Source organism: Zosterops lateralis (genome assembly GCF_965231275.1).
Source record: "Zosterops lateralis genome assembly, chromosome: 7".
Lineage (NCBI taxonomy): Eukaryota > Metazoa > Chordata > Aves > Passeriformes > Zosteropidae > Zosterops > Zosterops lateralis.
In genome coordinates, this window is record NC_139767.1 from 13,210,431 (window position 1) to 13,234,696 (window position 24,266).

Here is a 24,266-nt window from a genome sequence, read left to right on the forward strand (position 1 = left end):
AATTAAACTACTGCACTATTTTTTAAAAAGGAATTAAGCTCCAAAGCTTTGATCAAACAATTTTGTCATTTTGCTTTCAGAATTAGGCATCTGAGAAGATTATAAAGCAATAAAAAAAAGCATCTTATTAACTACACTATATTGAATTTCTCTTTTATAACATCTCTGTTTGTCAACAGCAGCATTACAACTGGCAACCAAAAAATACAACTCTTTTTCTGAACACAGGAATTTATGCCAACTGCAGAGAGCAACAAAAATTGCAATTACATGAAAAGACCCAAACAAATCAATGCCAGATCCTCCAATCTGGTCCTCCTGCATGGAAAAACATGGAAAGTGCCATAGCAAGGTAACAGAGGTTTTTATTTGCAATCTTTGTAAGTGCAATCACCCTTCAGTAATAGAAGCAAACTTCTTCCAGTGCTGAGTTCTAGTTCTGTTCTGTTCATCCCTCTGCTTGCCAGGTCCTGACCTCAGCCCTGGAAGGGCCACAATCCCCATTTAAGCTGCCAGTGCAGCAGAGTCAGGGTCTTGCTGCTATTAAGGCTCTAAGGAAACCATCATTTTGAAATTTGGCAAACTGTAGAACTAGAGTCTGACTCTCTCCGTGGCATTCTCTGCTTTGCCCTGAGCCCACTGGTCACACTGGATGAATGGTTACTTCCCATCCCCTTCAGAGTGTGAACTAACAACTCTAGAACAGAAGGTCGACTGAAAAATGATCTGCAGCAACAGTTTATGGGACTTGATTATGCTCTGGTCCTTGAGAATCTGCAGGTGAACCTTGCAGGTCACAGATGTGCTCTCCTCACAGACAGACATTCAGTCCACAAAAGTTCTCTTTTATACAAGAGAATCAACTTGAAGATGGGGAAAGGATTAAAGAAAGAATTTTCACAACCAAAGGTGAATAATCGAAAAGGGCAGGAAGCAGATATACATCAGCCTCAGTACAGATGTCACACTAGCTGGGGGAGGGAGGTGTGGAGGGAAGGAAATGGCATTTTAACTTCTTTTAAAAAAACCCAAGCAAACAGAGATAAGTTTGATCTCATGTCAACAGGGATCTGCTATAGAATTATGGTACCAATTGTTATGCTTATTACCTGTAGGCCGAATTAGAACTATCAGAAACCACAACACCCCATGCAAGACTAAATAAAAGCAAATTAAAAATTTCATCTGTTAAGACATCGGGCAGAAAAATGGGTAAACACAAGAGGGGATAGGTTTTGAAATGAGAGCATGGTGTCATTGCCTGAGGTAAAGGGAAAGTACCTACTGATAGTCAATGATATCTCAAGGAAGTGCCTTCTACTCTTCTACAAAATGTTTTCCATTTGGGTTGTCACTGCTATGTACAGAAAAACTCTCATGCTCTGCTTTTAGGCTTAGTAGGATACTTAATTAGGGATGATATTCTGGGTACTTTTGGAGTGCTCTGTAGGTGAGTGCTAAGTAGCATTGCTGTATTGAAAGACCCACTAAAAATAATGTTTTTTATGAGATATAGAAATAGGAAGGTAATTCTTTTCTTCAGAGTTAATTTCTGAACCATACTGCACTGCACAGCTTTTATTATACAAAAATGTGTATTAATAAATAGCATCAGCAACCAATTTTATATGGTTTATTTCAAATGTTATAGGAAGCAAACATTGAACAAGATACTACTCCAGAAGTGAGCTGGACTAGAAATATCAATTACCTTCAAAATCCTTTTTATCTACATTTCAGCATGATGGGATTTCAAAATAAAAAATGAAGCTGAAGAATCATTCAAGGTCGAGAATTAGAAATGCTTTCTATCTATACTCAAGCCTCAGAAGATAATGCAACTGGCAAATAGACAGTGTAACAAAAATCTAAAAAAACATAAACAAAACCAAAATCCCAAACAAACCCACAACAGTTAAATCTTCTGTGGGACTATTTAATTTTTAACTTTCGGTCAACTAATTTAAAAAAAAGAAAAGTGTACCCTTCCTCTCTTCAGCTAGGAGCTCATTTAGTTCAGTGCTCTTCTTTCTACATCTCATACTTCATGCTCCAAAATGTAAGTTAGAGGGCCAGATGTATTATCTGGGAAGTTTTCCAAATTCATTAACTCCTTGGCACCAGTGACTTCAGGATACCCACTGCCAGCACTGAATATTATGCCCAGCGAAAAAACAGTTCCTGGAGGGAAAGTATTAATAAAATGAGGCATTCAGCAGTGGCTGCTGGTCTCTTCGGTCGCAACAAGCAACTCAAAGAATCACAGTAGCTGCCAACACTGATCACAGCCAGCTTTCAGCACCTAATACTCTGAAGGTCTTTCCTGAATATCTGCAGATCATTCAGCACAAATCTTGAAAAAAGCACAGGTATTGCTTGAAGGAACATGAAACCAATAGTCAGAGAAAAGACTGACAGGAAGGCTGTGACTCCAGTTCTAACTGCAGAGGGTGGTAAATGTTACACAGGGGTGTTAGAATCACATCATCACTTTCTTCTCAATTACAGAAGACGCAGACTGTGGGAATTAGTTTTTCTTTCTGAAATGAATGCAGTCTGGCTGTCAACAGCTAAAGGACTGATGACTAAAGAGCCTTACAGAGCCCTCAAAAGGCAGGAGACACGATGGATTCACTTGTTTTCTCAGCTTTCTTCTTAGGGCCAAGGAAGGAGTTCCATGATGGAAACCAGCTTACTATCATCCATGTAGGCACTTTCATGAGCCATCTGTTCAGGCACCATCACCAGAGAAGCTCTCTATTTTAAAGATGAACATACAGCAAGAGGCCCCTAGGATTTTAAACACTATACTTGCTTTGCTGGCTGCTGTGCCTTTGAATCTTCACAGTTTTAATGAAAAGCACTGATTTATTTACATTCTTCAAATTTCAAATATACTGTTGCTTAACCTTTGCTTAGGCCTAATGCCAGTTTTCTTGGGTTTTTGCCATCTCCAGTCACTTAAAATTTAGTAACAATTCTTTCTGCATGTGATATTCCAGGATCCCGAGATACCATGCCAGGTCCAAATGACCACTTCTGCAGAATTGCAGTATCTGTTACCCTGTGTGAAATTCTGCACTAACACAGTTGCAGTGCTTTTTCTTTCAGAGATAGCTTTATTTTTGCACTCCTCCTCTAGACACATCCACCATATTTACAACCTCTCCTACGCTCGTATGAGTCAGAAACAACCTGGAACACAAGGCAGCAGGCAGCTCCAACTCATAGCAGAAACTTTCAGCAAAGACAAGAAATGTGGCAGGCTCAGCACAGACAGTCACAGTGGAAAGTGCTGCCAGGTCTCAGGAGGAGAATGCATGCCTCAAACAGCCCACAGCTGGTAACTCCTGCCAGCACCACACTGTTTCCTAGAGAGGGAATTTCAGTGTACAACAGACAGAGCTCTGCAGGCACATCACTCCTCCAGCCCACTGCAGGCGGGCACACAATTGATTTACCACAGACACATGACCACTTACTTCAAATATTGGCAGGCCTCATGTTGAGGGGATGCATTCATCACAACTATTAAAAGCTTACCTTCTATTTCATTTTATATCACTTAAACATTCTGGGGATTTTAATGCTCTCTCAGCCTGCTTCACTGAATTCAGCACAGAGCAATATTCAGCAATACTGACCTAGGGGAGAAGTGGCAACTATGGAATGTGAACATCATAACCCACCTCCAAGTTAATACAACAATATGCCCAGAATCACTTCAGGAAATGAAAGAGAAGAAGAAAAAGAAAAGGAAAAAAAAAAAAAAAAGGAAAAAAAAAAAAGAAAAAAGAGAAAAAAGTAGAATTAGTATTAATGCATGGGTAGAAAAATACCTGTGTGTATGATTTTTCTTCCTAATTGCTTTTCCCACTTCTGTATCATAATGGAGCTATAACACTGGGGAACTGCTGAGCTTGAAATTTCCCAAGTCACACTAAACAAAGTTCCTGTCCTTTTCTCTGCTCCTAGAGCAAAGAACAATCCCCAAGGAAAAAAGGATGTTGGTTTGCAATCCCTGGATGCCAACGATTCATACTGAGTAATACATAATTCCCATATTACTGAGATGTGATTGGAAAGAAGCAAATCTTTCACCATTATTGTTTATTTTAGAAGACTGTAGTTTGGATATCTGCCAGATCAGGCCTTCTCTGGGAAGAGACTGTCCTTTCTGTTATGCACCTGAAGTTTACCCAATTAAAAAATAAGGCATTCCTCACACAGAATCTCTCTTCGGCATCTTGCTCTAATAAACTCATGTTGCAGCTTTAGCAGGCAGTTCCCTAGCTATGGATTCAGAGGAGTGCTCTCTAAAGCTCCCACCTGCAGGAACTTTTAAGTTTTATTTCATGCTTGTCAAATGGAAGTATCTTACTTTGGTCCCCTTTCAGGGCACAAGCTTCCTTCACAGAGAAGTCCAAGTTGTTTAAGACTTTCTTGGTAGACATACATATACTTTTGCTCTTAAAATGAAAACACGAAAAGAGCTTTGCTGTTAAAGCCAGGATTGGTTTACTACCCTTTCATAGTCCAGAAAACTATCATTTCCTGAGTGAGACAGAGTGAAATAAATACTTCTGCTTAACTTAGGTTTTTACAGGGTCATTTACTCTCTGGTTCAGCAGCTTTCTGTGATCAGCTGGACTGAAAGAAACCCTACCTAGGGCAGGGAACCTAGTCCCTGTGGCTCTTAAGGAAAAGGCTTAAGGCTCTTTCTGTCCGAGCTGCCTGTTCACTCCACCTGGCCCTAACGAAAGCTTCTCCCTGCTTGTCAGGCCTGGCTGCTTTCAGGGACTGCTCAATCTTCTCTCACTCCTCAGGACAGGACCAGACCCAGAGCACAGCAGCCCAAACAAAACTAAGAGACAGTCATAGTAGGTTAAGAGCAAGTAACATCACACAGTCAAAAACACACAATACCAACTTTCACTGGCCATTAAGCCAGTGAAAACTCTCAGAAACTCACTTTCAGTTTAGTCCTCAGGACAATAAAAGAGACTCAAACTTGCTCCCCCACTTCCTTTCTTTCAGCACAAAGACATCTCTGAAGATCCACAAATCTTCTTTCATCCACACTTTTTCCCTCAGATGTGTCTGCCTACCCCCTCCACCCCAGTCAACTTCTTCAGCTTAGGCTGATCCCAGGATCAAAAAATGTCAGTTACAAAACCATTCTTCTCTTCTCCTGAACTTCTTTTTTTCTTGCTCCCTTGACTAAACCAGAGGAATACAATTCTTTTTTGTAGAATTATTTTTCTGCTAGGCTAGCTTTCCACAACAGCTCATCATGGAATTATAGGAATAATAATGCTGGCATAGAGAGATGGGGGACAGAAACAGGTGGTTCTGCCTTTATGAATACAAGACTACCATGGGATACCAGGAAAATATTCAGTCAATATGCTATTTTATAAAAACTCAATTACAGATCCTTGAATCTGCATCTGCACTGCTGCTGGTCTAAATTCACTTTTGCTCTAGATCCTAAATCCCACACAAGAACATGAAGGGAAACAAGTTTCTCCTGCAAGCTTGTTATTGTTCTCAGCAGATCAGATCTATCCACTTTAATAACTGTAATTCAAAGAAAGATCAAGGGGCACTGCTCTGTCGTATCTTAATACAAAGCACAATAAGAGTCACAGAACACAAAGCATTCATAAAATCAAAGTGAATAAGTGATTTTAGAAAAGATTCTTATATTCTAAGGATGAGACAGCAGGGATGCTCTTGTTCAGTTTGCAGAGGTTTACTGCCACTTTTTATTCCTTGGTCCTGCTACTAAGAAAGTGGTTTTATTCATGGCAGGTAAAATAGTGTTAAAAAAATAAAAATAAAAAAAATCAATGCAAGTTTAGCATTCGAATTTAATAAAGATGGTGATTTAGTAGACAGCTGCCCCACACTTCTCATATCCATCCACTTGCTGAGCTTCCCTTCTACTCGCATGCAAGCTTGTCTCTCAAATGGGTGGTTCAAGGAAATAATCTCAGCACTATTCATTTTTGTCATTCTTGATTTAATTTTTGGCTGGTTTAGCTCGCTTAACCATCTCACCACCTAAGCTGTGGGACTGCAATAAAGAAGTAATGGAAACCAGGCAGCTGCAGATAGGGAGGCATGATGCCCAAGACTGCTTTATTCAGCAGCAGCAAGCTTTTAGATCAACACCACAGCATCAAACATCACCCTCAAGTGAGGGTTTTTTATCTACAGATGACTTTCTCAGGACCTAACAAAAAAAGGGTCACAACAAATCATCATCACACAGCTAATAAAGTCTTAAAAAAAAAAAAAAAAAGGAAAAAAAAAGGGAAAAAAAGCTGTCAAAGGAATAGTTACAGCTGGTGAGTTACTGGGAGTATAAAATGATTCTTCTCAAGAGTAAAAATGAGTGGTTGTTTCCTTCCACAGAGAAGAACCATCTAAGTACATTATCTGAGGGCTATTTATCAGCCACACAGACCTGGCAGGCATGGGGGACTGTAAAGACCCTCAGCCTGACATTCAGAAGAGATTTTGACTTACAAACTGCTTTTCACTAAAATTCAACAATACCTTAAGTTCTGTGAATTTAGAATAGTGGTTTGAATTGCAGAACTGTAAGTGTCCAGCCTTCCTTTTCCTGAATCAGTGACAAAGCACACTTCTCATGCACAATATTTACAATTTTTGTGCAAGTAGCAATGTTAATCAAGCCTCCCCATTCCCTCCCAGCTCTAACTAATGAAGATAGTTACAACAACACATAACATAATATATAACACTATTATACATGTTAAAAAATTCCATTTTAAAAGAGTAACAAAGCCATATTTGCATCAAGTATTAAATAAGTTAATGTATCCTCCTAGGTTCACTAGACAAGTTGTGTCTGAAGAAAAGAAAAAAGCCACAGCTGCCAGTGTGCCATTCAATGAAAGCTGAGTGTTTTAATTTTTGGAGAAGTAACTGTTAAAAACCCCAACAGTATAATAGATTCAACATAACATCCTTGACTTTATACTTTACCAGACATAAATTAAGGAGAAAACATTCACTCCACAACTGTGGAAAAAAAGAACCATATTTTTTGGTTCTCAGTTGCATGATCTGATACATATTCTCAGATGAAAATTTATTTGGAACTGTAAGTTCAAAGCAACACTTTGCTTGGAAAATCATAATCAAAGTTGATGATGATAATGTTGATAATGACAGGAACAACAACACTACCACAAGAATATAATCATTCAGGGAGAGATGCCCAAGTGAATGTAACAGGGAAAGAGTGAAAAATCTTGCAAAAATATTCCCCACAATAAAACATCAAACATAACCCACAGTTTAATGACTCAAAGCTTACAGAGGCACGAGTTGTGGGTAATAGAGTGAACTGAAGCATTGCAGAAAGGTACTTGTGTTTGTTTTTGTGCCAGCCACACAGAAATGACACCAAGCATCACATGGGCTGAATGAAGGGAAAAATCACATTGCACAGCTTCCAGTGACACCACAGTTTGCTTATATCCAGTATCCAAACCAAGACACAGAGGTCAGGCTACACTGGTATTGCTGAGGCATACTGCAGACTGTGAAGCAGACAAGTCCTCCTCACACTTACAGGAATGACTGAAGCAGCCAAGCCAGGAATGATTGCAGTCTTATTCTCAAAGAGAAATAAAATGAACTAAAATGAACTAAATGAACTAAAATGTTCTCTTCTCCTGTCAGAAATGCAAAGGGAAGGGTCAGATTCCATATGATATATGCTTTCAGTTAGTAGCAAGGCCCTTGTTTGGACAGGCACTTCATTGCATATGTCAGGCAGCTCAGCCATTTACATGAGTCTTTTCTACTGTGGACCTAGTTACTATATAAATTCTTATGAACTCAGTACTAAACCCAATGCTCCCTTTGAAAAGCTGAGCTTTAATGACATCTACAGCAGCAAGAAGGCTTATTTAATAAAATTATAAAGTCTGGCATAAGGAGAGGAGAACAGCACTTCCCTATCCACCTCTGACATAATTGTGTTACCTGCGAATCAAACCTATTACAATGGCACCAGCCTCAAACAAGCCCAGCAGCACGCACTAAGCTTTCTGTAGTCTTTCCTAAATCCACCTATTAACCCTCACCAGATTCCTCTTGTGCTACAAAACTATGCATAAACCACTGGATTTTTCTGGTGTTCCACTAGCTCATGCTTAGCTTTAAAAAAACCTCAGTAAAACGTCCTTAATGCAGAATATACCCTGGCTTTAAAGGATGCAGAAATACACCAAGACCTTTAACCTAAATTATTCCAAACTATCTTCACTTTCCATCTGAATTGCAGTTTAAGCATAACTCAGTCACCCACACACGAAGCAGTACAGCTGTGATGGCACTCAGGCCCCAGGACAGCCTGCTCTTGCAGGATTTAGCTGCACAGCTGCCCCTCTCTTTCCCAGAACACCAACCTTACCTACAGGCTGATCAGCCACGTGGGAACTGCACTGGCAGCTAAATTAACAATAAGGGGCAGAGCTTCACCAAGCATCCTTCCAACCATCCCAATGGGCCTTTTCCTACTCAAGTCCTAACTCTATCTCTTGCCATGTGTTGTGGTTTAACCACACAGCACTAATTCAAGTTCAGCTTGGTAACAGAGCTACCCCCTGTCACTCAGCCTTGCTGGTACTAAGCCATAGCCCAGTCACATGTTTCTCACATAGCAGCCAGCAAGAAAATAAGATCTTACTCATCTCACCTCAAGACTGTCTTGAAACACAACCCCAACCAAAAGCATGGTCTAGTGACATTAAAATAAAAATAGGAAAGCTTTTTTGACCATTTTGCTAATTAATATGTCAGAGCTCATAAAGAAAGACTCATCAGCTTTTCTCCAGCACTGCATCATCTGAAAGAGCTGTGTCAGCAGAGACCTCAGCAGACAGTCAATACATACTAAAAAGTGTTCTAAGCAGTAAATCAGAACATAAAAAAGAATTTTAGAAAAAAAATAAAATAGCTGCAAAAAATCAGTACTCAATTTCAGTATTTGATATAAATCAGGTTATATTTTATATGTAAGTCTTGCCCTTCTTTATAAAAGATATTCTCTTAACTGTCCTAGAACTGCTTTAACAAAAAGCTAGGAGTTTAGGAAAAACTAAGCTAAAGCTGCTGATTTTTCATCTTTCTGAATTTTTAAGGATCTTCTCTGCTTTACAGCAGAGGCACCACTTGTCTGCTTCTCATTCTCATAATTTGTATTGGCACACCATTGCTGAGCACACAGAAAGGCAAGAAAGTCAGAGCACAAATTCTTTCTTAGAGGATTCAGAGAAGCTGTCTACACACAGACACACACACTCATGCACTCTGAAATCTGCTTTTTTTTTTTCCCCAGAAAAGGACCAGGAGGCTGCATCAATACAGCACTCCAGTGCTTTTGCTGATGGCATTGTGAAAAACATTTTCAACACTAGGAACACCTGTAAGCATGGCAGGGTTCTTCCATCCAGCAGGACGAAATACAGGCCACATATGAGAATCAGAATTCACAGGTAGATTTCTGTGAGGGTCATATATGTATTCGGAACAAAGCTCCAGCCATCTTTCCACAGAATGTGCTTACAAGCTCAGGATATGTCCACACATACTTCTAAAAATCAAATCTACTTTTTAAGGAGGGTGGGGGGAAAGGAACTACTGCTTGTGGGTGCAATATACAAAGAGACAGATGGGGCTAGAGCTACAGATCCTTCTAATGCCTCAGTCTTGCGGAGAATTGTGATAACATTTTTTGAAATTAATGCATGCCTCTAACTCCTGCTGCTGCTGCTGCTCAGTAACATGTAATATGTGATGGATAAAGTAGCTGTTCCAAAAGCTGAGACGAAATGCTTGAAGAGCCACTGCCCCAGAAGAAATAGAAAGGATATTTCCCTAGAGAGAATTACTCAGCTGCGTATTTTATAGAACAAGTCATGTTGAAGGAGAGATAGGATAATTGCATTGATTGTTAGTAGGTGATAATTAATTCTGTAGAGAAACACATTTAGTTTTGTGAAGTCTAGAATAGGATGGAAACTCTTCACTTTGTAATGATAAAATAACTGTGTTTTGCTTGCAACATGAGAAGCTGCAATGTCTCCTTTTTAACATTCTTAAGGTACCTACAGGAAGGCAGCACAACGAATGATGTTAAAACAGAAGTTCTGTGGTGGGACTGAATGCCAGACAATTGCACATATGACATACAATTCCAGAAAGCATAGAGTAAAAAGAGACCAGAGAAAAAGAACACCACGTTCTTGAACAGACTTTTAAATTATGTATTTGAATGGAAAAAATGTGGAAACCAAAATTGCAGCTTGATTTCTCTTTATGGAGTGTTAGGAAATGGAATATAGAGAGCAGGAGAAATGGTATTTGAACAGTATTTAAACTGGATAGGACCAATAAAAATAATTTACACACCAACCATCTCAAATTTGCTAGATTCTTTTATTCTTAAAGGGAAAAAAAGAAACAACTTGAGGAATTTTCATATCTATTCCCTGGGTGATCTATTGGCCACTGATTTTAGTTTATGAAAAAAGATCTTAGGTATATGTAAGAGATCTGTGAGGAATAAGTAAAAAACAAGTCAAAGTTCAATAAACACAAGTCCACATGTTCCTATAAAATTTGTAGGTGTCTTCAAACAGAAAACTTTTCAAAGTCAGTTTTCAAGAATCTGCGTAAATGTGCAGAAGAAAGATCAAATTCCACTAAAAGCTGTATTATAAAGCTTAATGTACCTAAAACAATTGACTGCCAAAGAGTTATAATTTTGCCCCTCCAATATTCTTTGATAGCAATGAATTTCACTGATCTCTGGTAAACTGCATGATGCTGCACTGTTTGTAGTAAATTTTCTGAGCAGGGAAAAGCCCAAGGGCAACGCCCTCAGCTTCTTCAAGTTGACTAGATCATTTCTTTGAAGCCTTCACATTCCCAAAAGAGAAAGTTGAAAGAATTTTTTTCTTCCCAGGAGTGATAATATTACAAGACATATGAACTATTCCCTGATTCAGAAAGAGAATCCAAGAACTTCACAAGCTTAGGGAAAGATGCCAAAAATTTAAAAAGAATTTGTCTACTAAGTTCAGGAAAAGGTCTTCAGATAAGGAAAATCCACACCAGAGAACTAAAGAAGGACATCCAGTTGTACAGAGAAAGAATACCATAAACAATCAGGAATCTCATAGCTGACCTTCTTTTACATGAATGCAGCTTCTTAGATCCATCAATGGAGTGGGAAAGGGCAATGTGCAGTGTGCTACAAAAGGGCAGTCTGAAACTTCAGGATTTTCTATCATCATAAAACACTGCTGAATAACTAAAGTTTTTTTAGGAGGTTTAAGATTTCTCATGTCAGTTTGCCCACAGCTCACGAAAAATTACAATCTTACGTGACATTGCCTTGGAAGTTTTTTTAATACAACAGCTGCAAACAGCACAATGACATGGCATGGTTGGCAGATCTTATTTAGTAAGCAGGTACAGTAATTGCATATTATGGATTAATGGCTTTTATTATTATCACCTGAAAAGTTTGAGAAAAACTGAATTATTTCTCCTGCACAAGCACAAGAAAAGGAAAAGCTGTAACACTTTTTTTTACTCTGCAAAATTTTTTAGTGTTGTCTTTCATATTCCTGATAATGGAAGTGTAACTCAGAGCAAGAAGAAAAAGCAAAAAAATACTTGTTTTTCTCAAAGTGTGTATTGTTAAAGTCTCTACATTCCATAGGAGTGCACTTCCACTTATTTGAAAGTGCATTTTCGTCAATTTACAACACCTGTACTGAAAAATAAATCCTTACATCTCTTCCTGAGAAAGTCTTGGCTACATACACTGCCTGGCTAAGAGTAACTCCTAATTCATCATCGTTCCATCTTGGAGTCAGTGCTTACAAAGTAATACCTCAACTTGCAAGTGTCTTCATCACCACAGTTTCTGGAAGCTGATTTCATTTACTGCCCATAATACTTTCATGTTGCTGACTTTTTCTCCAAAATAGGAGGACAGCTTACCCGATTTGTGTCCGGCCAACAAACCAACTTTGCTTTCATCTGCCACTGGAGAAATAAAAGAAAAGACACAAAGATCAGAAACTTATTTAAATTCACAAGCCTTTGAAACACTGTCAAATTATTTCAGACACAGCATCCTGAATCTTTAAATTATAATAATCTAAAAAAAAGCGCCTTTCTTTACCTTATCCACATGGGGTGCTTCAAAGTCCGAATATCTGAATCAAAGCCCTCTGAAACCAATAAAAGGACTACCAGCAGTCCTTGTGGGTTACAGATCAGGACCTCAGAACTTATACACTCAAAACTGAGTTGTCAGAAGAGCAATTGCACTTGTAAATAACTCATCTTGCCAGACAAATCACAGGGCATAGGAGAGTTGTAACATTTTCAGATCAAAGACCTTGATTGTAAAAGGAATCCAGATGTGGAAACCTTCCCATCTGCAAGACATCTCACTGACTCATGGGGCCTCTGCAGATAATAAGGTCTCTGAAACCCTGATCTTTTTAAAGGCTTAAGCATTTTTTGTATGTTTTATTTTGTCTATAAATTGTAACTGTAGTATTTCACAACATCTTATAAAGAAAATGCTTGTAGTAGCAACTGTTTGCAGACAGTGGTGGAAGAGCAAAATCTGGATGTAACAGGTATTGGAAGTTCTGTTCAGTAACTTTAGTTTATCATCATATATCTCAAGAAAGTAATTAAAATACTGTCCTGGAGGGCTGAGGGGAAAAACCAATTGCTATTTCTTAAAATGAATTCTATGCAAAGAAACAGTGGTAAATGTAATGTTAGGGATGATAAAACAAGAACAGGAAATGAATGTTAGGGTTGAAAGCTTGTCCTTCAACTCTGCCTGCCCAAGTACTCCTTTATAACCTGCCTTAAAACATAATCTCTTTATATGATAAAATAAATTGTCAAGTCATACCAAAAATTCCATAAATGCAAATTTAAACAAGCTCTGTATAGCAGTCACTATAAAAGGTTTACATAGAGGGTAATCTGCCACGATACCAGAACCTGGTATTTTCTACCTAGGAGAGAGCAGTACAGTAGTTACTGACATTTAAGAGTTACTACTGGGGAAATAATCACAGTAAGTATTTTCTTATATTGCCTCCCCACTTCACATTTAGGGATGCTTTTACCCTCAAAAATCAACATCAAATTCAGGACTGGGATTCCCAGCTGGAGTCCTGAATCCACAAACGACCACTGTATCTCTTTTTTTACTTCTGTGATCTTGTCACCTGATTATCAGCAAATTGACATAGTGTAGGATTTTTATGGGACATAGGTGCTAATAAAGGAAGACTAGTTCTGTTTGCAGCATCATGTAGAGACTCTGCTAAAAAAATGGCAATGAGACTGGTCAAAATTAGAAGTGTAAGGTAAGTTCTGCACTCCTTGATCTTTCAACTTTATCTAGTCCCTGGAAATGATAACTATTGAACTCCTTGCTATGCAGTTTGATCCTACAATGTGAAATGACTGGACAATGATTTACTGTAAGGATAGTTCAAACTCCTTTTTCTGCTCCCTCCTCCTAAATTTCTCTCTAAGCAAAACAACTGTGGAAAACTTTGGTCCTAAAGGTTAGTGTTTTGACAAGTTATGATTGTGTGAAAACAAGGGATTATAATGGAAACTGATTCACAACCTTAATTACAGCAGTCCCTAGTGGAAACCAGTATAATGTATGATAATTACTTAAAGCAGGTAATGCTATAGTACATAGAAACTTCAACAAAAAAGACAAAACCCAAGGTTCACAGTATTTTTTAAAGCTATGCTGATGACTTGGTTTGCCTGAAACTAAGTTTTACATTATCAAAAGGGATAAATCCATTTAACTTAATCATACTTTACACACTAGCTTCACACACAAAAATTAGATTTTAATACTGGAGGGAAAAAAGGAAGAATAAAATGATTAAAAAATGAAAAATAATCTTACCAAAATACAAGGTTAGCATTATGAGTTTAAGCACATACATGAACAAAACCTAGGAAATGCAAATATTAAAGTTCTATATCAAAGTTTGAGCAAAATATGTGTGCAGCTCCACAGGGTAGTTTTCAATTCATGGGTTATTACGCTTAGGCAGGGCCTTCTAGGCTGGCCATCTTTCATTAGACTGAACAGAAGTAGCCCAGAAAAGTCCACTGGATAAAAATCCCAGTCCTTCCCTTGTTTCCCCTGGAAACAAAGAGAACTCAACAGGAAAAAAAAAAAAAAAACCCCCAAAAAAACAACACAAAAACAAAAAACAAAACAACAAAACCAAAACAACCCAAACCAGAAAAAAGCTAACAGAAGATAAATACTTTGTATGCCAAGGTTTGTAACTAAAATATTTGTAACTAAATATTTCATTTAGGAAGTACATGGGACATCCTGTTCCATAAAATACCATTTGAAAACACTTCTTTGCAAGTTGTTCAAAATTGATACAAATACTCAGTTATGACAAAAACAGCTTTTCACTAGCTCCTGGCCTTTGAAAAAAAGGCAAGAACTAAGAGGGAATTTCTTTCCTATGATTCTACTAGTTTTGGTCTGTCTATGTAGAAAATCATGTGGAAGATTTTAAACAAGGAAAAAATACCATCTACTCTTAAAACTCAAGTAAAAAGAACTCTAATTATTTTTATATTGCAACATCAAAAAGTAATTACTTTGCAAATAACTGAAATATTTCAGCTCAAGAAGATCATGCTTAGGAATGCACAAGTAACTGTTTTTATGAATACACTAGAATTACTGTATATTCTTGAGCTAGAATTATTAAATGCATAACATCGTTAAAAATTTGAAACCACCTAATGTGGGGGACTCCAAAGAAAAAAACTCAAACAAAAATCTGGGAAGGATTCATACAAGAGAATAAACAGATTGATTAACAAGAAGATTCTTCTCCTTAACTTGTGAATCAAATACTTCACATTTTGAAATGTCCCTGGAACTGTAGGGATTTCTTAGTTCATGAAGTTATTAATGTTTGTCCATAGAAATCACACCAGCTCTTTTAAAGTAACATCTATTATTTAGGAACCACATTCTCACCACAGAAACCAGTTATGAATTCACTGTCAGTACTCAAAGTAATTGCTGAAATAGAAGATAAAAGAAGTTCTACAGCTACTGAATAAAAACATGGATATTTGGGGGCCTAGCAAGACCACAGATTATGAAAGATGGAATATTACTAAACCAAACAAATCTTCCCAGCTGATGGCAAACAACTGATATTGTTTTTTAAACTATGCCAACAACCACCACAGAGGGTAAGAAACCCCATCTCTGTATGCCATGAATTATCAGAGTTTTTTAGAATTCCCTGTGCTGATACTCTGTAGTGCTCTTTTGCTTCAAGAAAATAAATAGTATTGTTTAGCAATAGTAAAAGCACCCAACAAGCCTTTGTGTCCTTCCACATAATGCTTTGACTGTCATTTCTGTGCCCTGCTCTAGGTAGCCAAGGTAGCCAATTCATTTGAATTGCATGACTTCCAATGGTTTAGTGCACAACAACTTTCTGTACTTCTTTAAGTTTGTGTTAAATCCAGTCCAGGCTTACACACAGGCCAACAATCTAGTTCCAAACTGTGGTTTAGAGAAGCACAAATGAATGCTGCTGCCAATTGTCATAACCCATTTCCCTCCTTCTACCCAGTTAAATTACTGAACCATTGCATTATTTTTCCCCAAACGAAAGAGTTACTACCATTCACAACATACAGGGTGCTGCTATTCAACTTAAGCGACTCTTTTGTGAAGGGTCAGTTTCACACATTGACTAAGAGCTACTAAAAAATCTTCTAAACATGTGAAAGTCACGTGTGTTTCTGCTGAACAAACTGAAGGACACATACCTTTGAAGACCAGCTGCAGGTCTGCACTCAGAAAAGAAGCAAACAAGGATTAAAATTACAATTAATGAGGAACAATAATGTAAGACACTGAAACACAAAAGAATTTCCTAGAAAACAAATTTCCTAACAAATATTTTTGTTAGTTAACAGGAAGCCAAATATAAATTTCTTATTGTACATGAATCAATTCACAAGGGGAATATTCCTAAACTAAATATACATATGATGCTTCCACTTTTCTCTGAATCCATCAGTTTCTGTGGTATAAACATACACCAGGAAAGCAAAGCCTCAAATGGGTCACTGTTTTTTCCTGGTGAACTATATCCTTACTCAGCCCTTTCATCATAATGAAGACAGTGCATCATCAATTAGTTTTAGTCAGTGATAGTGCCAAGGACATAATTCTCCTGCCAGTTTTATTTTCTGGCTGAAGCGTTTCCCCATCTAGGAGCAGCATAAATCACTTGGAGAAATGGTGTCAATTGTTGTCTCACAACCACCATTTAGAAAATGCTGCTTCCTGTTCTAGGTTTGCCCTGAAGTGCTACATACAAAGACAACAGGCTAAAATCTACAGTATCAACAAAATGTGTGTATCAGGAAGAGTAAATTTGCACTGGCTTAAAATATTTTCATTCAGTAATTCCCTCTCCTCACCTTTCTTCCACATAAGGGCATTTGTTCTTGGTGACCTAGATATCCACCAGCTACTCAGTCTTGAAGCTTTAGGAGTCCTTAATAGATTTCTGCTTACTTTAGTGTTGAAAAGCACAGAGACTAACAAAAAGCTTGCACAAGGGCCAAGGAAAAATTGTACTTATGAAGAAGGAAATAATAAAGAAAGGTAAACGTTTTCCAAAATGGCATCTAACACAACATTTGGGATGCCTTGTTCAGCACACTCAAAGACAGGAACAAATCACATCCAAACCATGATTCTGGATTCTTTTTTCTCTTTTGTACAAGGTTTTCTCTAATTAGATTTTTCAGAACAATTTTGTTAGAAGTGATTTAATACTTCAATTCAATTGTACTCAGAGAAGATCCCCAAGGGATACATCTTGTGTGTCAGCACATGAGAATGAAAATGCTTAAGCTTGCATTTGCTACTTCTACTACTTGTTGAAGAACCAGCAGTACAGTTGAGGCTGTTCACTGGGCACATTTAGCTTTAAATGGAAGCTTTTCTCCTGACAGAAAAAAACCATTGTTTTACATTTTCCCAGTCAGCATGATACAAATTTCTTTACTTTCTTGTAGTGCAGTAACTACTCGTTCTTGAAGGTTACACTGTTAATTGAGGCCATCACGGCTTCTTTTACACTTTTGTTGTCTTTTCTAATCCTCTCTCACCTCTGTTTCAGAGAAACCACACTAGGCTAAACCTCCCCCGCTGCACGTCTTCTGCATGTCATTAACACCTTCCAAATTCCTAGGGTTAAGCTACAAGTTCCTAATGTAATCTGTCATTCACTGATTGAAAACATTGATACGGAACAGATTTAAGACAAAGTTTAGACAACGTATTTATACCAGTGTTCTTAAAAGTTACTTCATTATCATCTTTACTTCCTTTCTTATATTAGCTTTACATTAACTTAATTGCTATTTTCTCCTATAACACTTTAATAATCTAACTGCATTAAGAGATCCACACAAACTTAGCACTAAAAAAACACCACCTCAAGCACGTGTTACCATGTTCTCAGCTGTGTCACCATCACAACTCGTACAAGGCTCTCAGTCTGCTCCACAACAAACTTTCTTGAGTCCTAGAGGATTTCTACAAAACCAGTTGTCCAAACAGTTGATATACTCTTTTGCCCACTTCTGCCTTTATGTCACAACTCACTGTCCCCTCAACTGCACTGATTTGGTATAAAACAGAGTAACAAAATTAGCCTTGTTAAAAGCCTCTCTTTTCATTCAGAAAAAAAATTCAGTCTCATTTCAGTTCAGTTAACAGTATGTCCCTATCACTTAAGAAAATTTTGTTTCATTCCTGACTTACAGATCTTACAAACAGAAATTTGAAAGTCATTTAAACTACGAAAACGGCATTGTGTTCATTTGTAAAAATTGATTCTGCAGAGAGCCTCAGAAAATACACATCTAATGTGACAGTACTAGAAAGCTACTCATGACACAAGTTTGAATAATGTTAAAATCTTTTTTGGTCCTTGATACCAAAGATAATCACAGCCATAAGCAACATAGGTTTTCCTTCACCCATAACATTTTTGTTTTTGAAAAGTCTTTCTCTTCCAAAGATGATTTTTAAATTACTGTTGTAAGCCAGTAACATTGAAAAGACTCTGAGAATTCTGATCCATCTTCTCCATTTCTACATTAATGCTCTAACAAACCTAACTAGTTCCTAAATGCAGTTCTGAAATTGGTTTCAAGTCAAAGCAAACAAATAAATGTATTCCATATATACAACATGGTTAATAAAACAATGACTTTAAAATACCAAACTACTTTTTGTGCCACTAATACCATAACTCTCGCTAGGGACCTCCCAAATGTATTAATTTAATTGTCTCTGAATCCAAACATTGTTTGAAAGACCAATCTTCATTAGCTCAGTCTGGTCCTCATTTGCCCATGTTTTGGGATATTTATTTCAGTTTACAGAAATTACACTCAGAGTAACAATAATCTGCTTCAGAGCAAACCATGAAGCAGCTAATAGCATCCTGATTGTGTTTTCCACATCTTTCTGGATAAGGGATATGGGTTTCCCTTTGTTTTGAGGCATTTTAAAACTATGAACTGTAATTGAATGCATCCCTTCACTAACAAAGAAATTAGCATTTAGTTAAATACTGGCTTCCTTGCAGAATACTCCATACCTTACACCTTGCACATTTACTTGCTAATTATTCCTAAATAAATAAGTTGCCTGATATTTTAATAAATATGCCCCAAGGTTAAGGGACTCCAAGTATGTCTAATGATGTTTGAACAAACAGTATTTCACTCACATTTCAAATCAAGTAAAGGATATACCCATTTCTTCAGGCTATAGAGCTTAATCAGTTAAAATTTATGGGGTTTTGCCTTTGATGGGGAAAAGAAGAGGGAATTAAGCATCACCTTGGGATAGTGGTCATGGGTTATTATACCAACATCCTCAAATATAAATCTACACAGTTCTTCACCTGAATTGATACACAATGAAATTGCTATATATTCGTATTATTCAATTTCATGTTGCTTCAGGTTAAAACAAGCCACACTTTCATGTGTTTGCATACTATTCCCATGGCTGTAGTTTTTACAGTACATTTATGCACAACCTAAATCACTACGGTGCATAAAGATTTATGGAAAGTAAGGGTGTTGGAGACAGATAATAAGACACCTTCTTTCCTTTCGTTTTCATAGAGCACACTGATTTACACTTTCTAATGCAACATTTCAAAAAATCATATTAACATTACAAAAACTACCTTTTTAATGTAGTTAAAAGAAAAAACACTACTGAAAATGGATTCTGACAAAATATTATATAGAAATTCTTTTCTAGAGAACTGTGGTAATGTAAGGGAAAATGTGTGTATACAGAAGGTTGTTAAAAGAAAGGGTAAATATCCTTCCAGTAACCTATTTAGAAGCCACTCATTTCTTAATTTTCAATCTGCTGTCAAGTTCCAAAAAAAGTGTTCCACTTCAGTGTGAAGGGAAAACACAACATTTATTTCCACCATTTTTGATTTTGTTTTCCTCATTTTTAACACTATGCTCTAAGCACAAGTCCAAGTCACATGCACAAGTTGCATGCAGTGCAACTCTGGTCAGTACAAAGTCAGACTTTGTTTGGCTCTGCATAAATTCTTGAAGTCACAGTTATAAGGGGGATCTCTGCTTTGCTAACACATGGATGACCATGGTTGAAGAAAAAAAAAACAACCAACCAACCAACCAAAGAAAAAACCCAAACAACAACTGAGAGGATGCATCAGGTGCCAGGATCAGCATAAGAAAACAAGGGGCTGTGCTCTTTTAATCACCACCAGTTCAAAATAAAAGTAGGCAAGACAAAGAAATATCTACCATAAGACACAGGATATGAACTCTGCCAGTGATCCAGAAAGTGCTGTCATTATCTCAACATAGCAGCAGGGAAGAACATTAAGACTTATAGCTGACATGGAACTAATCTGTAGCCTATTACTCTGAATGAAGCTGTAAATTTTGAGAAGCATTTGATCTCTGTGGAAATGATGGATGCTAAAACAGGGAACCAGTCACCCTGCCCCCATACACTTTGCACAAGGACATCTGTACAGATGAGGCAAGCTCTGCTCATATCTGCAAAATCAAAAAGTTATCATTACCACTACATATGATTTTTAATTTTTTTTTATTTTCTACAACAGCAACTCCATAACATATGTCACTGATTTTGATTTTATTTTTTAAAGTAGGTTCAAGCAAAAATTAATTCATCTGGAAAGAAACTGAGTTCTTGAAATATACCAGCTTCAGGCAACACTACTTTTGTGTTCATGTTATCTGTGAATTTGGCAGTTAAGACTTGTGTCAGTCCACAGGACTCACAGCATGACAGTCTAAACAAGCAGGTGGCAGTGGTTCATACCCTCTGCTCCTGTCCAGCTGCCCAGCCAACAGTCCTGACATGCACCAAGTGTCAATAAACTAAACTCCAGCTGCCCCACTGGCAAGTAACCTACAGCTGGATGTGCCAAGTTCCTTTCACTGCAGGGTTTGCTCTGGAGAGTGACAACAACAAATTGATGCACAACTGTAGCAGTACTGAACAGTTTTGCATCACTCATCCTTATTACCTCATATTATTCACTGAGGATACTAATTTATAGCAATTATTATTTTGTAAATAGCTATGACTAGAAAGCAGATTAAGCACTCAAAGGTTTCTGGGCCTAAATATATGTAAAACTGAAAAAATAAACATCAATGTTAAATGAGTTTCCATTGTGAACCTGTGTAATTATAGACTAGTCTTTACTTAACAGATTTGCCTCTTGTATATACATCAGCCCCCATCAACACCAGGAAGACTCTTACTATACCATTTCACTAGCTCTCTAATTTAATGAATTTATTATTTTCACATAAAGTTCACAATCCATAGTAATATCTGGATTTTCTTCTGTTTAAAATGTTACCCACCTTCGATGATCTTTGGGATGGAAATGTCATTAAGCAATCCCAGCATTTGTTACCTTGTAATTAGGAAATGGGTGTATTATACACATTTCAAGGTGAAGTAGAATGTTTCCTAAGTGATTATCAGTACAGATTTCACATTTATGCCCTGTATTAGATCAATTCTGTTGTCTGCTGAATTTGTGATTGTCATTCTGGGTCTCTAGACCCCTCAGATTTTGGGTGATTTCACAGATCTGTGGGGACACATGATTCAGAGGCGACTTGGTTTAAAAAGAAAGAAACTGCATCTAAATCATCTGTTCTAAGGTCTCTGAGCTCTCCTCCTGGACTCCTGTTCTGTGGTTTTTCCTGTTCATCCTATCAGATTTATTTTTGAAGGGACTGGCAGAACTTGACAATAAAAGAAAAGTAGTAAGTGGACAGACAGCATGCCATGAGTACTGGAAAAGTAGGGCCTAGAACTTTTCAGAGAAAGGACCCTTTGTTATCAAATTTGCTGGAAGAAGACTTCCCTCTTTCCTTTATTCAGCAGTGCACTGAAATCAGTAATGGGTACACAGCTGCATGTTGGGGTGAGAAGTTACTGTTGGTCATGACTGCAGTTAAGTAAGAAGCAAACAAAGAAAACCCCTAAAGAATAACTTTGCTTTCCCAAAAATCCATCCTGGAACATGTGTTATATGAATGCTCTATTGAGAAGCACATTTTTATACAACAAACTACTGGGATTTTATTTGTATTTGAAACACTTTATATTGCAGTTACTTCACTTGAGATTTTCATGTTTCTTTTCTGTTTTCTCTTTCAGACAGTAGCTTCTGCTTAAAATCTTTCAAAAGGTGGAAAGCCAAACATGGTACTTCACTACTCACTAGAGAATGACTGTAAAAGGTCCCAGCTTTCATCTTCCTCGGTTTCATTATTTGCCAATGTATGTGCAAGGAATTTTACTTCATCTATTGTTATTTATAAAACAAAATGATGCAGATCTTCCATAGTCCCTCCAGTTCCTTACATGAGTGTCTCAAGTAGATTTACTTTCATATAGCCAATCAGACTGGTTATTATGCTCTTTATTTTTTACTTTTATAACACAAGGGGACTTTTCAACAGCTACCTTCTACAGGCAACAATTTTTGAACACTCTAAAAGATACTTTTGCATCCAATTTTTGTTTTATTTTTGCATCCAAGTTTATTTTAGTTTTTAGTCACCATGATTTAGTGACTCGTGTATATTCTCAAAGGATTGCTTCTGGGTGTCAAGAGCAGATTGTGTATAAAATTTGAAGTATGAGTTACCTGGCAGTTCTGAATATGCTCTCACACACATTTCCATTGCCTAATTTTACACTGGTGATCATGAGAATTCTTTCCTGGGACTTCTGTGGGAGCTGGAAGCAAAACCTTCTAAATGAAGGATCAGCAAAGTTGAACATTCATGTTTCTAGTAGACTGCATACAATATATGTTTTGACTCAAGTCTGTACACTCAATTGTTTTTGAGGAGCATTTTTTTTTAAAAATACCTAATCCCTTACTCTTCATCAAAACAGTGGAACAGAAGAGCAAACTGACCTATTTTGCCTGGTCATGCAGTAGTGTTATAATTCTGCCTTAAGACCTTTCTTCAATTAATTAATATCCATTCTTATGTATTTCATAAATTAATCACTGTCTAGCTTTCCTTACATGCCATTAGAGGAGTACACATATTTAATGTTATATCAAAATATCCTGTTAAGATGACAATAAAAATCAACAATACAAAACCTAAGACCGGTCTGGAACATTTCACAGAAAAAAAATCTGCAAGGTAACAAAAAGCTATCTTGAAAGTATGTATGAAATGAATCACCTTCTATTAGTGGGGTACCAAATCTGATCCAACAAAGCACACAAATCTGCTTTTTGAGATCCTAATAGTAGCCCTCAAAGTTTCCCCATCAACACTGGAAGTTGAAAAAACCCCAAACAAACAACAGATAAAGATTGAGCATAGCCAAGAAGAATTAAAAGGAAAAAGAAAACCTTATTTGGTTTTCTTTGAGGCTTAACAAGCTCTCTTGAACCTTCATTAACATGGCTTAGTTTTCAGCTGCAATAACCCTTCAATCTTCCACCTGCAAAAACTTTCCAGGTATTGAAAGAGCCTTTCACTTTCTACTTCACCTCCCTGGAAGATTTCCTGCATAGCACTGATAGGTAGAAACCATAACCTTACACTCTTCAAGCATTTATAAAGATCTGCTGCAACACTTCAATTTCCTGTGTTTGTCATTGTCAATGAAGAAATAAACAACTTGTGTTAGGAATGGTAGCCTTTGTCCAGTGTAGTTTTACAACCATTTATATTCTATAAAAGAAATTACTTTTGTGACTGGTGGTTTTGCTTTATATTTTAGACATACAAAACTTGTTTCTTTCTGCTCATTTTTCCATCATTCCCCCTTCTCCCTAGCTAGGATTTCAATACAATGGGCCTTTACAAAAGAAAATCCCAACCAAACAAAACCAAACAAAAAACCAACAAGCTTTCCTCAGCTCCAATAAAAAGAGTATTTGCAAATAGCTGCTAGAGGAGGCTGACCATTGTCCCCATCACTGTAGCTTCGCTGCAGAACTTACTCCCTGATGTCAGTGTTAAAGAAACAAAAGCAAGAAACAGAGATGGTGCAGATGGGCTAAGGCTAAAACGCTGACCTATGTGTCACGCTGGCCCTTCTTACCCAGATCCATGCTTTTTGAGGCTTTCAGATTAATTGATTCAGACTGCTTGGCTGGTGTCAAAGATCTGAAGTTGATGTGCTGATCTGTTAAATGCGCTGCTGAATTTATGATAGGGCTGTAGGGAGAAAAAAAAAGTTATGTAAAATACTAAGGTACCAGTTCAAACCACAAGTGAACTAATTAGAGAATGCACAAATATACATGTGTTTCTTCCTCCAATTGCTTACAGCATGCATTTTTAAAATCAGATATTGATCCTCAACTTCCTTTTCTGAGACTTAACTCTTCTATTTACCTGGTTTCTAATCACAGACGGAAATATAAATGTAAATTATTAGTAATAACTTTCTTTTCATTTTGCTTGTTCTCTCTAACTACTGCATTTCCAAATAACATGCTACAGAATGTGGGAGAACTACTGGCAATGTACCT

At 37.3% G+C, this 24,266-nt stretch overlaps 1 protein-coding gene across 2 annotated transcripts in view; it reads right to left on the reverse strand.

Moving 5' to 3' along the window:
- Positions 1–24,266, reverse strand: part of PARD3B (par-3 family cell polarity regulator beta) — a gene marked incomplete at its 5' end in the record, with an annotated part of 392,787 nt that overhangs the window by 153,202 nt on the left and 215,319 nt on the right. Inside the window, 2 exons of one of the 2 annotated variants that reach the window (XM_083864788.1) lie at positions 12,058–12,102; positions 23,834–23,949. In XM_083864788.1, the coding sequence (XP_083720914.1) occupies positions 12,058–12,102; positions 23,834–23,949 (161 nt within the window). The remainder of the gene's footprint in view (positions 1–12,057; positions 12,103–23,833; positions 23,950–24,266) is intronic. The other variant, XM_083864789.1, reaches the window with a different exon arrangement.